Source organism: Mastigoproctus giganteus, chromosome 6, assembly GCF_048544385.1.
Source record: "Mastigoproctus giganteus isolate SK-2022 chromosome 6, ASM4854438v1, whole genome shotgun sequence".
In the NCBI taxonomy this organism is placed as follows: Eukaryota; Metazoa; Arthropoda; class Arachnida; order Uropygi; family Thelyphonidae; genus Mastigoproctus; species Mastigoproctus giganteus.
In genome coordinates this window covers 18,360,409-18,376,223 of record NC_143580.1, presented here as the reverse complement: position 1 = coordinate 18,376,223, position 15,815 = coordinate 18,360,409, and the positions used below count along the sequence as shown (strand labels likewise).

At 36.3% G+C, this 15,815-nt stretch overlaps 1 protein-coding gene across 1 annotated transcript in view; it reads right to left on the bottom strand.

Moving 5' to 3' along the window:
- Positions 1-15,563, bottom strand: part of LOC150084022 (nose resistant to fluoxetine protein 6-like) — a 46,394-nt gene extending 30,831 nt beyond the window's left edge. The window contains exon 1 of the mRNA XM_090375864.1: positions 15,212-15,563. Within this exon, the coding sequence (XP_090231990.1) occupies positions 15,212-15,524 (313 nt within the window). The 5' untranslated portion in view covers positions 15,525-15,563. The remainder of the gene's footprint in view (positions 1-15,211) is intronic.
- Between the last annotated feature and the right edge of the window lie 252 nt (positions 15,564-15,815).

The following is a 15,815-nucleotide window of genomic DNA, read 5'->3' as shown; positions in this document are numbered from 1 at the left end:
CAAATTATGTTGCGATGTACATAAGAGGAGCAGTACTTCGTCAAGCATCGGTGCGTTCGACATTTTTCCTCAAGTTCTGCCTTGAAACAGATCGCTCGTGATCAACTGAATGCAGTCGTTAATGGAGATATTGCAGGATTAGACGATAATCACTCAGAAAGAACTCTCACAAAATGGGGTAACTCTCATCCGGAGTTTAATTGTAAGAGTCACAGAAGAAGGACCTCTTTCTAACTTAATGCACTCCGTTGCAGCAGGACTCAGTTCACAAGTGGCTTATCCGAAGAAAGTCATTTAGAGATTTCCATTGGGATAAATGGTCTTGTACCACAAATAGAGAACAATAACAGACCTCAAATTTAACTGTTTTCTCGGAGAAGAAATTACTATATATTCTTTTCAAGGAAACACATACTAAAGATTTGTTTGGATTAGTGCCAAGGCCACTGCGGCTACGAGGCACCAGTATGTCGTCAAAATTGTTTATTTGCTGTAAGTTAATCTTTTTATAGGATAAAACTCTATCTTAGTTTGTTTCTTTCCTTCTTTCTCTTAGTCAGTTTCATTCCTTCTTCCTCTCTCTCAGTTTATTTCCTTCGTCCAATCTCTCAGTTCCTTTCCTTCGTCCTCTCTTTTTCATTCTCGCGAGAGTAGCATGATTTTTTCTCCTAGAAACGCAGGTTTGTTGTAAAGCAAACAAAAAATCGCCGTCAGAACACATGCAATTTATAGGCAATATACACGAAGCAATATGATCATAGTTCCTGATGCTCCTAAAACCCTACCAGAACAACAACAACAACAACTCCTTCCTCTTTCTCACTCTTTCTCTTTCCTCAGCTTTCGTTTTTTTTTTTTTTTTTTTTTTTTAATTTTTTCGATATCTATTTCGCTGGTCTCTATTCTTTCTTAGTACTGATGTGGGATTTACTTAAAGATATAATTACTATCAGGGGTAAAGGAAAGGGTTTTTGTTTCCGTAAAGGTGACTACAGTGGTCTCACACAGCTTTTAAATTCTGTACAGTGGGAACAACTGATAATGTTACCCTCAGCAAATTCTAAGTGCGAAGCATTCAAGGAATTAATCATGGAAGCTACTAAAAGTTTCATACCTATTAATAAATATTGTTCAAGGTTTAGGCCTAAATGGTTGTCAAATGAACTAATGCTACAATGGATAAAGGGATGGTTGAGTGGGAGAAGACAGAGGGTGGTAATCAATGGGCGCTGCTCTTCGTAAACTAATGTTATTAGTGGAGTCCCACAGGGTTCGGCGTTGGGTCCACTGTTGTTTTGTATATTTATAAATGATATTGATAAAGGTATATCAGGCTTAGTGTAAAAGTTGCAGATGATACAAAGGTAGGCAGGGTTGTTAATGACAGTGTGCTACTGCAACAGGATCTAGAAATTTTGGGAAGATGGGTTGAGAAGTGGAAACTGAAGTTTAACATTGATAAATGTAAATTACTGCATATGGGTAGAAGTAACCCCAGAGGAACGTACCAACTGTGTGGTACTACACTGACGGTGGTAGAAAATGAAAAAGACCTGGGAGTAATTGTGCAGTCAGATATGAAGTTTTCTGAGCAATGCAGACAGGCTCCCAGGGCAGGTCATGGGGTTTTGTCAATGATATACAGGAATTTTGCTAGCATGGAAAAGGAGGTAATTGTCCCTCTGTATAAGGCAATGGTCAGGCCACGCTTTGAGTACTGCGTACAGGTCTGGAGGCCTCATTTTAGGAAGGATGTAGATTTTTGCTTGAGCGTGTAAATAGAAGGGCAACAAGATTTGTGAAGGGAATAAAGGGATCCTCTTACCAAGAGAGGCTTAATTTCTGCAAATTGCAGTGGCTGGAGACTAGGCACCTGCGCAGTGATCTGATTGAGGTGTATAAGGCCTTGAATGGGTTGAGCACGCTGAATTATGAAGGGATTCTTCCACTTGTTCAGATTACGAACCTAAAGTGGCATAAATTCAAATTAAGGAAAGATAGATGTAGAATAGATGTGCGGAAATTTGCCTTTAGCCAGCGGGTGGTTAATTGCTGGAACAAACTTCCATCTGTCGTTGTGGAAGTTGATAGGTTAAATAAATTTAAGGAGGAACTGAACGAACATTTAGAGGGAATGGTAGTGTGAAATGTTTTCTTTTTTTTTTTTTTTTGGCCGACGCTGCATAAGCTCATACGCTTGCTTTCTTGCATCACATGTCACTATTACTACTACTACGACTACGATTTCCTGCCCCTACACTTTAAATTGGCATTAGCCAAAACCCAAACATCCACGATCATCCACGAACTCAATTTCAGTTATCAGCACAAATGTTTCTTATGAACATATTCAAGCTCTAAGGGTGAAAATTTAGATTTTATACTATTAATAACATTATATAATTATATTTCTTTATATTATATTTATAATTGAACATTATTTTAATTATATATACTGTATATATATATCCTTTAATTTTAATTAATTATCTATTTAATTTTAATTATATATATATATATATATATATATCCACTTTTTAACTCTTAAGTTTGAAATTTAAAATCGAAATTAATTTTTATTTTTATTTATTAATATTTTTAATTAGATAATTAAAACCGAATTATTATGTGGTGCTGCGATCGCTTCTTCATCACATTTTGCCAAACGAGTAAATGTATGATATTCGAAGGACACAGAAAGCGTGTCAAGGACATTTTGACTTTTACTGTGACTATTCAGTAGTTAAACATTTAACTCTTTCCCAGGTAAGTAATTTCATATTAAAATGCACATAAAACATTTTATAATATTTAATTTTAATTAAGAGATACAATATTTGAATATTATTAGTGTATATTATGTTTAGGAACACTGATTGCTTATGGATGTACTGAAAACGCTTTGGGAATTCTTTTCATTAGGTTAAAAAGTGTTCCTTTTAAAAAGTGTTCCTATGTCTTTTAAAACTAAGAATTATTTTTGTATATTGTATATTTTCAAAAATACGGTTATTTTTTTAATATTTTACTCATTACAATCTCTTTCACGATGTTTAAAATCTCACCATTTCTTACAACGTAATGTTGTTTTTAATAATATAATAACTAACGTTAGAATGATAGAATAATATTATAACGTTAGATATTATAATAATAATATTATTATTATTAAATAAGATAATGATAAGATCTAATATTATATATAAGAGAAATACGCAATTTGTGTTCTTAATGCCTTAAATTTTAATGTAATTTGTTCTGAATGATCTAAATATTTCATTTTCGTATAGACCAAGCTTAAACAGAATAGAGATTATTCAAAAAGCAAGAAGTTTTATTTTTTTCCCCCTTAGAAGAGTAAAAAAATACCACCAGCTGAAATCTGAAGGTCAAAAGAGACAGCATTGGGCTTTAGAAATTGGTCTTACACTTGTGACTTTTTTTTTTTTTCTTTAATCATAATTGGTTATTCACCTTGAAGTGCTTCTATTTAAGTTTAATTTAAAATAGCAGGATATGTCAGGTGGAATGACCCGAATTTCAAATTATCAGTTTAGAATTCATTCAAGGCGAATTATGAAATAAGTTTCTTTTCACCTTGTCGGTTCACTTATTCTCATGATTATATAATTATACACTCCAAAATAAGATAGCAAAACTTAAGATATTAAAATTATATTTGTGATATTATTTATATTTTGTATGCCGAACGATGTTCTGAGTTTCGTGTTATTTGTACTTTGTATATTAACTGATGATGTTTTAAGTTTTGCATTACAATAAACCCCGGTTATAACCCTTCCGCTTATAGCGCTATCTCATTTTTAACGCTCTTTTCTTCTAGTCTCATGGTAAATCCCAAGAAATATCATCCATTTTTTAATGGCTGTAGTGTTCCCGCTTATATTGCATTTTTCTGTGGTCCTCAGAAGGAATAAATCCGGATATAACCCCTTCCTCTTGATTTTTGGCATTGGGAAACGCCAAAAATGATGGTGTTTATTTTATATTTAACTCGAACCTTTGGAAGTACAGTAGATAAGTAGCTATTTACAACTTTGTGTGTAGCTATTTTGTCATGCAATTGGGACGCTCTCCTCAGCTTTTTATTATTATTATTATATTGATCAATATTGATGAATATAATAATAATAATAATAATAATAATAATAATAATAATAATAACAATCAATATTGATCAACTCGTCTTGAGTAAAGATACCGTTCCCGATATTTCTTCGTTGGTTCATCTGAAGTTCTGAGGTCTCCATCAATTGCATCTTCCTCACATGCCATTTTGTCTTTGGGAGTAAATTTTACACTTTCGAAGCATGATGATGCATGAGTTTCAGTAAATCATTTCAGAATAATCAGATAATTAAATTATGAAATGACAAAGTTGTTTGTTATTTCATAATTTAACCGGTCTCATTAGTTGGTTGGTTGGTTTTTATACGGCAGCTTAGGCCATATTGAGTCACATATAATTTCTGTATATTGCGCGTGTTCTGTGGCCAATTTGCTGCTTTCTGGATGAAAAACCCACGTTTTCGGTTAAAAAACCATTTTCTAAGACCGACTAATTTAGCCAGGTTGTGAAAAATACCCATAAAAATTCCTCATAAAATCGGCATTACGTAAGTAAAAATGAGTATTTGAATGAAATGCCTAATTTTTCCTCGTCAACTAAAGATTCTCACTCGTCACAGATGAGCGCTTTTTCCAAACCCTGTTTTGTCTGTGAAGAGGCTCATTAACTGCACGCAACTGTTAAATAAATTTCACTATGAATGTCAGCATCCTATTTCTTAGTAAATCGAGCAAATTTATTTGTGAGAAAAGTAGCAGAAATAAAAGTACTCTGCTTGTGAAGAAAACAATTTCTGCCATCTTTTCTTTGATTTTATCGACTGCAACGGAGTAAACAAGTCGTACATTGAAATAACAGTAAAAAAGAATATTCCACTGAATCCTCGATACCTGTCAGTATCACCAAATGGAACTTCATTTTTTGTTATTTACAATACATACTCCTAAAGCTTTCTGGATGCAAGATCGCTTAAAAAAATTGTTTTAGTACATTCTGATCTTTGATTTTTCACAGGCAGATTACTTATCTACTTTTTAAGGCCTCTACTTATTAGAGGTTGCTTTGTAATCCTTGGTCCTTTTTAGGATATTTAACAGTAAGTTTTTCATAACAAAGAGACGCCAGCCCTTTGCTCAAACCCAAACTTGGTTGGGGGAGGGACCAGGGTTTTATTTTCAGATGCATCTCCTACTCTGTAGGGCACAGAAAGACCTCTAATCCTAGAAGGGCTCTTTTCACCCCGACTATGTGCTCCTACCCATAGCGTCGGAGTCTGAAGCATGCAAAAGTTACCAAGAGAGACCAGACAGGAAAGAAAGGGACCCGTCTCAAAGCAAGAAGAGAACAGACCCAGCTAGGGGACCCTGGGAAATCCACTTGCTATCAAAATGGCAGCCCCTGGGGCCTTGTTACTCCACAGATCCTTATTTTCAGCATATTCGGACCACCTCACGGCATGTAGTGGGATCCCCTATCCACCACCCGGGGAACGCGCTCTCTAGTGGTCAGGGTTCTCCTAGAGCACACATTACTGAATTAAAATTTGGATGACCTCGATAACAAATACCACAAAAGAACCGAATTCTGTTTGATAAGGCATTCTTTCGCAAATCATTTCGGAAATACTGAGTATTTCTAAAAAATTATGACGCCATCTACAAGTTACGAATATGCAAAAATTAAAATGCCAACAAAGTAATCGGGCGATATGACTTAGGGTACTGGTCCGGTTTATTAGGTTTCTTGATCAGTTACAAGAGAGCAATCTTCCATTCTTTGAGAAACATTCCATCCAATAAACACTTGTTGTATAATTTCAAAAAAATATGGAAACATTTCAAAAAATTTTAATATAAATATATTTCCTATGATGTCTATTCCTGGACATTTATTTATTGCTATTTTCTTAAGAACAATCGTAATTCTTCTAATGTGAATAAATCAGATTGTTTCTGGGTAGTATAATTCCTGTTGGATGCTCTAATGTCCCGATGGTATCCCTATTCATTTAATGTATCGTTGGAGGAAACGGTTTGTTTTCTATAACTTCAATAGATTCAGTCCATCCTGTAGTCTCAATGTCACCACTGAGGACCTGTTGCCCTTGTCAGTTGCACAGTTGGTAGAATCGCCGTCCTCCCCACACCTGGTGGAAAAGACCTGAGTTCTTGGAGGGTACAGTGACCACACCACCGCGAATTATTTGCCCAATGTTGGGTTATAAGTCCATAAGCTAGGCATAGATGACACTTTGTTAAGATGGCATACGGTCGCAATTTATGTGAACTCCATGTCAAATATATTCTCTCATTCTCAATAATACTTTTATAAATATTTGGGTTAAAAACTAACAACCCAATGTGCACTAGATGAGGATTTAGATTTAGTGAAAACTCTAACTATAACCCCCTGCTTAATTTCCTCCAGTGACCCATAATCTACAAAGTTTTTATGATATATTTCATTGTTGTTGTGTTTTAGGAGCATCAGCAACCAAGGCCATATTGCTGCGTAAATTGCGTATGTTCTGTGATCGATTTTGTTTTGTTGGACGAAAAACCTGAGTTCCCTGGAGGAAAAAACCATGCTAACTTCGTCTGACACCAACTCAGCCACGTTGTGAAAAAAGCCCACAAAAATTCCTCACTTCATCGACGAGACTCGAACTCATATCTTTTCCACCCGGTGTGGGGAGGACGGCGATTCTGTCAACTGTGCTACCACGAGGACGATATGTTTCATTGACAATTTCTTCTTTCACAAAATCTTCAGGAACGTCATAAGTAATCATTGATGGAGTAACTTATAAACCCTGAAGATTACATCATTATCACTAGTTTTACCAATTTCTTCGTTGATAGGGGGATATTCAACCCCCCTGCTTCCCCACGCAAACGGGAGAAGACAGAAAACGCATTAACATTGCTAGTCTGTTCAACCAGTCTGGCTTTGCCAACGACCTCAGCGTAAGAACGCGAGGGAATAGAAAAAAAAATTTATAAAAAAGATCCAAAGCATGATGAACTATTGGGTGTGGTCCTGGACCCACTAGTTCATCATGCTTTTGATCTTTGCTGAACTGCTGCCGATGTTCATAACTATGAGCATACTTTGTCTTATTTCATGCAATCATTGGAAAAGGTCACCAGGATCGCAATCAGTAGGTAAATTGATTGCTGTGTTGAAGGAGGAGTGGACTAAAAATTCCAACTTTCTATTATCAAAAATTGATTCGCGGTCTCCAGTGTGCAGTTAAGGCCAAAATTGGGGACACGTTATTAAATATTGTACTAATAAAAGGTTCTTTGAAACATGCAGGTTTTCGTTACTTTCGTCAATATAAAGAAATCTTGTTCAGAGCAAGTGTGGTCCACAGGATTTCTATAGTCATGAAAGTTCATGGTAACCATATTCATTATGAATGTTCTGCTCATTTTCATTCCTGTGAAAATGTTTTCACAGGAATGAAAATGACCTGCAGCCACGTGTGTTCGAGTCCGGTTTGACCGTTTGCACTAAAGGAAAAAATAATAAATAACCCGGACCTCCGCTTGAGACCGGCTAACTCATACCCGAGTGAAAAGTCTCAAAAATCGCTCCGGTGTATTACAGAAATCGAAACCAGTTTTTCCAAAACTGGTACCAAAGAGACTATGGATTGAAACAGTCAGAGTTTAAAAGCATAGGTACCATAGACGTGGTAACTATGATATTAAATTTTAGGATTGTTTCAACCCATAGTGTTTTCCAAGTGTCCCCATAACATGCTTTAGTCGCTGTCGCTGTTTAAAAAAAAAGTAATCAAAAAGAAATCGAAACCTTTCCCACCAGAGATTTCTTTGGGGATAGTAGACCTTAAACTTCGACTGGGAAACCATGCAGCTGTTGGCTTTTTTTTTTTTTGTTAAATGTCAAAAAAAAAAGTCTAATGAGATATTAGACATCTGAAGGTGGTAATTTCTAATATTGCATTGCCTTGCCTTGCCAACGTTTCTCGTTAGTAGTACCATCAAATCTCCATAAGGATATAAATTACATAATATTTTAGTATCTTTCCTTTTGGTGATTATCATTCCTACGTGGCATCATACGAACAACATTAAACTGTACTTTTAGGTTTTAAAACTTCGAAATACAAAAAAAAGTAATTATCCGTTTGAGGGATTATGGTAGATGTATTATTTGCCGATTGTAAATAACGCGTACATTTAAAATGTGATTTTACCATTATTTGTACAACTGTAACGATTGCAGTTTCCTGGTGTACAAATAGCAGTATAGAGGTAGGGGGGCTGATCGCAATAAGTTTTGTCCTAATGGCCGGCTTCTTAGAATATTAGTATTAGTATTAGTATTAGTATTAGTATTAGTAACGGCCGTATGGTGCAAGAAAGCCTATGGCTTATGCTGCACCAGCCAAAAAAAAAAAAAAAAAATCCGAACAAAACAATGATAAAAACAAAAAATAAATAAATAACTAAATAATAATAATTAATAAATAAAAAAAATAATAATAAAATAAAAAATAAATAAAAAAAATAATAATAAAATAAAAAATAAATAAAAAGGAAATGAATCCTATCATCCTATGCGCTTCCCTACCCTAAAGTACTATCCACATGACCTTTGAATTTCCCCAAACTGTCGGCCTCTACCACCCATGAAGGCAACTTATTCCAATAATTTATAACTCGCTGGCTAAAATAAAACTTCCTGCAGTCCAATCTAAACATTTCCCCGCGTAACTTGAATTTATGTCCCCTAGTTCTAGCTATTAAGTTCTAGCTATATATTAAGTTATTATCGAACCCCAATGTGGCTGCACTTGCATCCGGTTTCTAAAGCGTCTATTATCCGCCTTTTCTGATTTACCCTCTAAGAAAACACCAATCTTCGTAGAGGGCAAATCAGAAAAGGTGGACAAATTTGCCCTCTAAGAAGGCATCAGTCTTCTTAGACGGCAAAACAGAACTCTTGAAAGACGTTAAGACCACACCCTTGAGACCATTGAATGATATCAATGACCGCACCCTTTTTTTTTTTTTTTCGGGTGTTGTCATTGAAACTGACTCAAGAGTTGAGTCGGCTAAAATTGCTTCTATGCCTGTCTCTTAAATACTGCCGGGATTGTTTCATCTCCCCCAGGATCCTTACAGTTGTATCTTCTTTACCTCGCTTGGATGGTTGGACCGTACGTAAATTTAGTCCTCTCGTGGTTGTTACTAAATGCTTTCCTTCTCTTAGTTTATGGCCGCACATTGCAGACGAGTTGTAGATCTCACAAGTGGCAGACAAGATTCTGCCACTTGTGAGATTGCTCCAAAAGGAGCCATGTTTTAGCGAGTGACCTAAATAAATCCGAGCCAGCTACAGAAAAAATTGCAAAGCAAGAAAGAAGGTTTTCAGGGATTTTTAATCTATCAGGGATCCGTCATTCCCTGAATTTGTGAGCACAAAGAAACGATTAGAACCAGAATCACTTATGAATAATGTCTTTGATATTGATGCTTCCAGTAATATTTCTTGTTTTATTTTTGGTTAATCTAGCTGACCGCTCTAGTTTATCTATGCTCACCTCTCTCGGCTAATTGCTGATGAGGCACAGTGCTTCTGGTGGAAAATCGATTTAGTTATCTCAAAGGAAAAATCCTTGGTTATGCTCTCTACGAGGACCATGACCATCCTTGTCCTGCCTTTGTAATATTGAATACAAATGTTGACGTCAGAATTTGTGGTCTTTTCTGAATACCGGAAACCTGAATGCAGGTTGCAAATCAGGCTTCCGGTACCTTGTCTCCTCTATTTCCTCATACTTTTAACATTGTTCTTCAACTTACTTATCATGATTTGGTCATCAATTCTGTTGGCACCGCTCAGCTTATTCTCATGTCTATATATGACTTTGTGTTATTTTGAATTTTAAAGATCCGACCGACTTTCAAGGTCATCTTGTGGAGGATTTCCTTCTTTCCCGTTAACTTTCGGTTTTGAACGAACCTAATTTGGAGGATCATGCCCATCCTTGCCCTGCCTTTATACACTGGTGGACAAAATTTAAGGACCAGTCAGGTTTTCACCTGTAGCTTCTCATAGGAGCGGCCTGAATATGGGAAAAGCATACCAAAGGAACCTCGTGAAGTACAGAAACGATGAAGGAAACAACACCGACGCAACAACGGAAACGAAACGGTACAGAGGGGCTTTATTCAAAAATGGCAACATAGCACTAGCTGCCATGATACAGATGCATCACTGCCAAAGATGAAACAAAAGGGAAGAGATGGTCCTCAGTAGGAGATATGGCTACCCCTAATGTCGATGCAGGCGTTGCACCGCCTATCCATACTTAGAACAATGTTGCTTGATAAGTTCTTGCAGTAACATCGTCCATTCCTCTGTCAGCGCCATCGTCAGCTGATGAACATTTTCTGGTGGGTGTGGTAATGATCTGGGGAGCCGCTAGGCGTCTCCCAGATCATTCCATATGTGTTCGATGGGATTTAAATCGGTGGAATGGGCAGGCCAATCCATAGGAACAATGTCCTCACTTTTCAAAAGCATATCACAGCTGCAGTGCGATGGAGTGTGGCGTTATCATTCATAAACACGACCTCTGGGCCAACGGCTCCTCGGAACAGACCCATGGGGAAGGATTACTTCAGTATAGTATCGTGCACCGGTTACAGTACCGCCTCCCCAGACGAGAACACCTCGACCGCTATATCCACTCTTTCAGTGATGTTTGCGGGGCGATTCCGTGTGCCAACCTCTCGCCAGATTATCCTGACGTCCAGAATCGCTGCTGAGACTGAATCCACCCTCATCAGTAAAGAGTACCTTAAGTAAACATTTAGTGGTTATAACCTTTAGGAATAGTTGGTCCTTAATTTTTGCACACCAGTGTATTATATTACCATTAATTTATCTTTTGCTAAATGTTAATGTACCGTATTTGTGGGACCATAAGATTGGCGTTTTCTTTTCTTTTTCTTTTTTTTTTTCTGAAAATGATTCCTAAAATTTCCTTGCGTCGTGTGGTCCGAATAGTGATTTTTTTTTTTTCGACCAGACTTTTTATTACAGACGGCCAACCCTGTGGCACACGTTCCATGCGCAACCCTTGTTAGTCGCACACCTACTGATGTGGAAAAAAAAAATGTAAAATGAATATATAATTTAAATTGCACTTTAATTACAAAAATATATATATAACCCGAATTTCTACATGACGGGCACCCGCGGTTCATATTTGCCGTTGCACGTAAGGCGTAAGAACAAACATTCCTTAATTCATATTAAATTTATTTTATAAATGTAAAATTATTATAATTCTTTTTTTTTATTACAAAGCTTAGCATTATATTGTAATTCCTTTACGTAGTTAACAAAAACATTTGGTGGTTCTGATCAATAGTAGGGAAATATTGATTCCATTAACTTATAGCTATGAGTGTTTTGTGGTTTTAGGCACATTAGAGACAGACCATATTGCGCCATATATGTCTGTAGATTTGTCTGTGTGCTGAAAAAACCATGCAGCCCTCGCATGAGACCGACTAACTCAGCCACGTTGTGAAAAAAAAAATTCATCGGATTTGAAACTGGACAATTTCCGCCTGGTTTTAAGAGGTCAGTGCTTATACACAGTGTACTACCGCGATCGAACTTACAGATATATTCGTAGGTGGCACAACTTTGAACGTGATACTTGTATGTGGCATTCTGCAAAAAAAGGTTGGCTACTCCTGCCTGGTGTTTATCATAGACGCAGTCATATTTTAGAAGGAGAATTTTTTTAAATGTTCTCCTTCTAAAAATGAGTGCGTCTTATCGTCTACCAAATACGGTAAATAATACTGGTCGCCTTTTCTTTCTCACCTGAAAATGTTATGGCAGATAATTTAATAGTGACTAAATTATTGAGGTAAGAATAGATAAGGAAATTTGCAGAAATCAACGTACAAGTTGCTTTCAAACCTAAAGCAGACTGAATTCTCTTTTGCACTTTAAATGTATTTGTTAAGCAATAAAGCAACTAAGGCTATGAGGCGATAATACTTGTGTCTGTCAATTTCGCGTATTCTCTGGTCAATATACTTGTTTTGCTGGACGAAAAACCCCAGTTTCCGGGGGAAAGAACGGGAAGCCGTCGTCCTGAGACCGGCTACCTGAGTAACTTCCTGAAAAAAGTCATAAAAATTCCTCACGCCATTGACGAGATTCGAATTTTCCACCTAGTATGGTAACGATGGCCACTGCGGGCGCTGCATATTTCAAGGAAGACAATTTCTGCTTGTTCGGTACATAGGAAGTTAGATAATCGAAAAATAAAATAAATTTTCTGTTTAAACTACTAGACAACCACACTGTCAAAGGAGTTCACAAGATCGAAGGAATACAAGAAACAGCGCCGTATTTAGCAGTCACGGGCTTTAACCCCCTCCCCACCCCACTCAAATCACGTGTACTTTTATGTACCCTTGTGCATGACCACTCGGCTACATGTACTACTTTTTTTGCTGGAACAAAAATATTTCAACGGGTCGGACAGGTCGAATTAATTTATATCGACCTTTCGGTTTTCGACTCTAAATACACTTCCGCCCAAAAGTTTGGAATCACAGCGTATGACAAGAGCTTTCGTTAATTTTTTTTTGAAATAGCTATAACAATATAAGGTTTAATATATAAAAAATCAACACTACAAAGTTTTTCAGATTATTTATTAAGCATGGAAAAATTTACAGCAAAAATATTGAATTGATCAATATTAACAACTGTACTGATTTTTCATTAAAATATCCTCTACTAGATTCTATCACTAGATTTTATCACTGCCTTACATAAACGTGGCATTTTGGCGATTAATTTTATGACTGTCTTGACTGTTATTCCAATCGAACTGCAAGGTGCCCCATAAATTTTCTCCAGATGGACAAACTTTATGGGCCCATGTAGGGTAGCACAGTTGGTAGAATCGTTGTCCTACCCACCCCCCGGGTGGAAAATCCATTGATGTAAAGAATTTTTATCGGTGTATGGTCTAAGATCTATCTTCGGGTCATGGTCTAAGACCATGACCCGAAGTCTTAGACCATGGTCTTATTAGACCATTAGTCTTAGACCATGGTCTTAGACCATGACCCGAAGATTCTGCGAGGAATTGTATCCACAATAAAATTCTTCGCAAGTTTGGGCATTGCTTTTAGAGGTCATAATGAGAGTGCAACATCTTCGAGAAAAGGCAATTATTTGACTAGTTTAGAGTATTTGAACGAATATGACGATTTTTTAAAGTTGCACTTACAAAAGTATGGAATGAACTTTTGCAAATAATTGCCGATTATCTTATGGCACACATTGTGGAGGAAATAAAATGCGCAAAATATTATAGTATTATTTTAGATTCTACACCCGATGTTGTGTGTATGGATCAACTTACTTTTGTACTGCGCTATTTATCAGTAAATGGGGATGTTAAAGGTGCGTCATTATTAAAAAGTCTAGAAATTTTTATTAATGAAAACGTAAAACATAATTTCAATGAAATCGAATCAGAAATTAAAGAACTAACAGAAAAAACATTTGAAGATGATCGCGAGCGAACATGTACAGAAAATCGAAAGGAATTTTTTCTATATATAGAGAGCGATTTACTTAAAATTATTGATTGTGATGAGATAGTTAATAAGTTTGCAAAACGAAAAGCAAGAAAAAAATTTATTTAAATATTTTCACATTTGTAATTTTAATTTCAAGTAAAATTCTATGATTTTTTTGTTCAAATTTCTGATTGTTACTCCTATTATACGTATACTATCATTAATTATAATTATACTTTTACATATGTTCAACTATTAGTTCAAAACTTTGTGATTATTATTACGCTATTATTAATTATATTATACATATATTATATTCAAATTTTATTGGAAATAAAACATTAATAGTTCATAATATTTTTTATTTATTTAAAAAAATGGTTAACATGTATTTTTATTTTCCTTGTCTCTCTCTCTTTTTTGAAGGGACCCAATATTTTCTTCTGCGCCCGGGGCCTCAATCGACCTTAATCCGCCTCTGATGGTCTTGTAATATAAACTTTATTCCACAAAGTCGAAATCAAAATATGGTCTTCTTTTTTTAAAATTCTTTCGATCCTGACAATGTCACTCCCTCCAGAAAAACAGGAGCAACCCCATTTCATGAAACAGCTTCCATGTGGCACCATTTTTTTCTTCAGTTGATCGTCTCACATGACTCTACTCTTGGATCCAAAAATTAATCCGTCCACAGTACGTTTTTCCACTCCTCAATTGTCCAACGTTGACAGCTCTTAGCCCAAACCGTTTTTCGATTGTCCGGTTTTAACAGGTGTTCGCACCACTATACGACCATTAAATCCTGCTTGTTTAAGACGAAGTTTTACAGTGGACATGGGAGTTTCAATGTGCTATTGAACTCAGCTCGGATTATTTCAGGTGCAGTAAATCGTTTATTGCGTTTAGAAGTCACTGTAATGGTCTTTTATCTTGGCCTTCCGTTGTTACGTGCGGTGGTCCTGATTGTGGTTTGCCCTTTAAACTGACAGTCTCTTTGAATATTTGAATGGTAGTTTGTACTCCTTTAAATGAAACACTCAGTTTTTTGCTAACACTTCTCATGGAATGTCTTTCTTTATATGTAGTTTGCAAAACACTCTAGAATCATCTACAGCGTATTCAGGAATCTTCTATATATTTCTGAAAATTCTCGAATATTCAAGAAATTCCATTAAATGTTAATTCACTTCTTTTTATTTATTTATTTTTTATACATAATAGAAAATTGATTAATAAAAATTGGTGGCCCTTGTGGATAACACAGTTGGTAGAATCACCGTCCTCCCCACACCGGGTGGCAAAGACCTAAGTTCGAATCCTGTCGATAACGGGAGCAATTTTTATGGGCCTTTTTCACAACTGAGTTAGTCGATCTCAGGCAAGGGTAGCGTGGTTTTTGCTCCCGGAAACTCGAGTTTTTCGTTCGGAAAACAGAAAATCGACCACAAACTTTTAGTCATAACTGTATTCCTGCGTTTTAATTTCCATAACGTTTGGAAAATGAAAAATCATTACTTACTTTGAAAAGCCCAGTTTTTCATCTGACGAGCAGAAAACATCAATTTCGTTAGAGAACTGAAACACTCGGAGGAGATATCTGCATCAGATATCAACCTGAGAATCGTAGGTAGCGCCATCTTCATTACCCCTTTCATGGCCGATTTTAGAATTTCTTCAATCGCAGTGAGGTTCACAGCTTCCGATGTTACCTTAGTTGGTACAGATTCCGCTGTCTGATCGGTCGAAATCATTGACGGATCGGAAGACGCATTCGCAGGCGTCACATCAACTCGAAGCGCGCATAACACAAACAGAACCCACAAGGGCGCCATTGCTCTGAACTCAGTTCCAACAAGGACACAGTACTCACACACACTGTCCAACTGTCAAATGTGACAGTATAATGAAGAACTCTTTGTAGTGACGTCAAATAATTCAAAAACCGGTAATTATAATATTTTGATGGTTTGGTTAGGATTTAAGATTTATTTTTTCGAAAAAGAGTTCAACTGTGATGTTGAAATATAATTGCTTGGCTTAACTTGATAACTGCTCACTTCAAGGAAAGTAAACGGTTAGCGAATGAAAAAAAAGATTTCAGGATTAAGTGCTTCTTTTATATT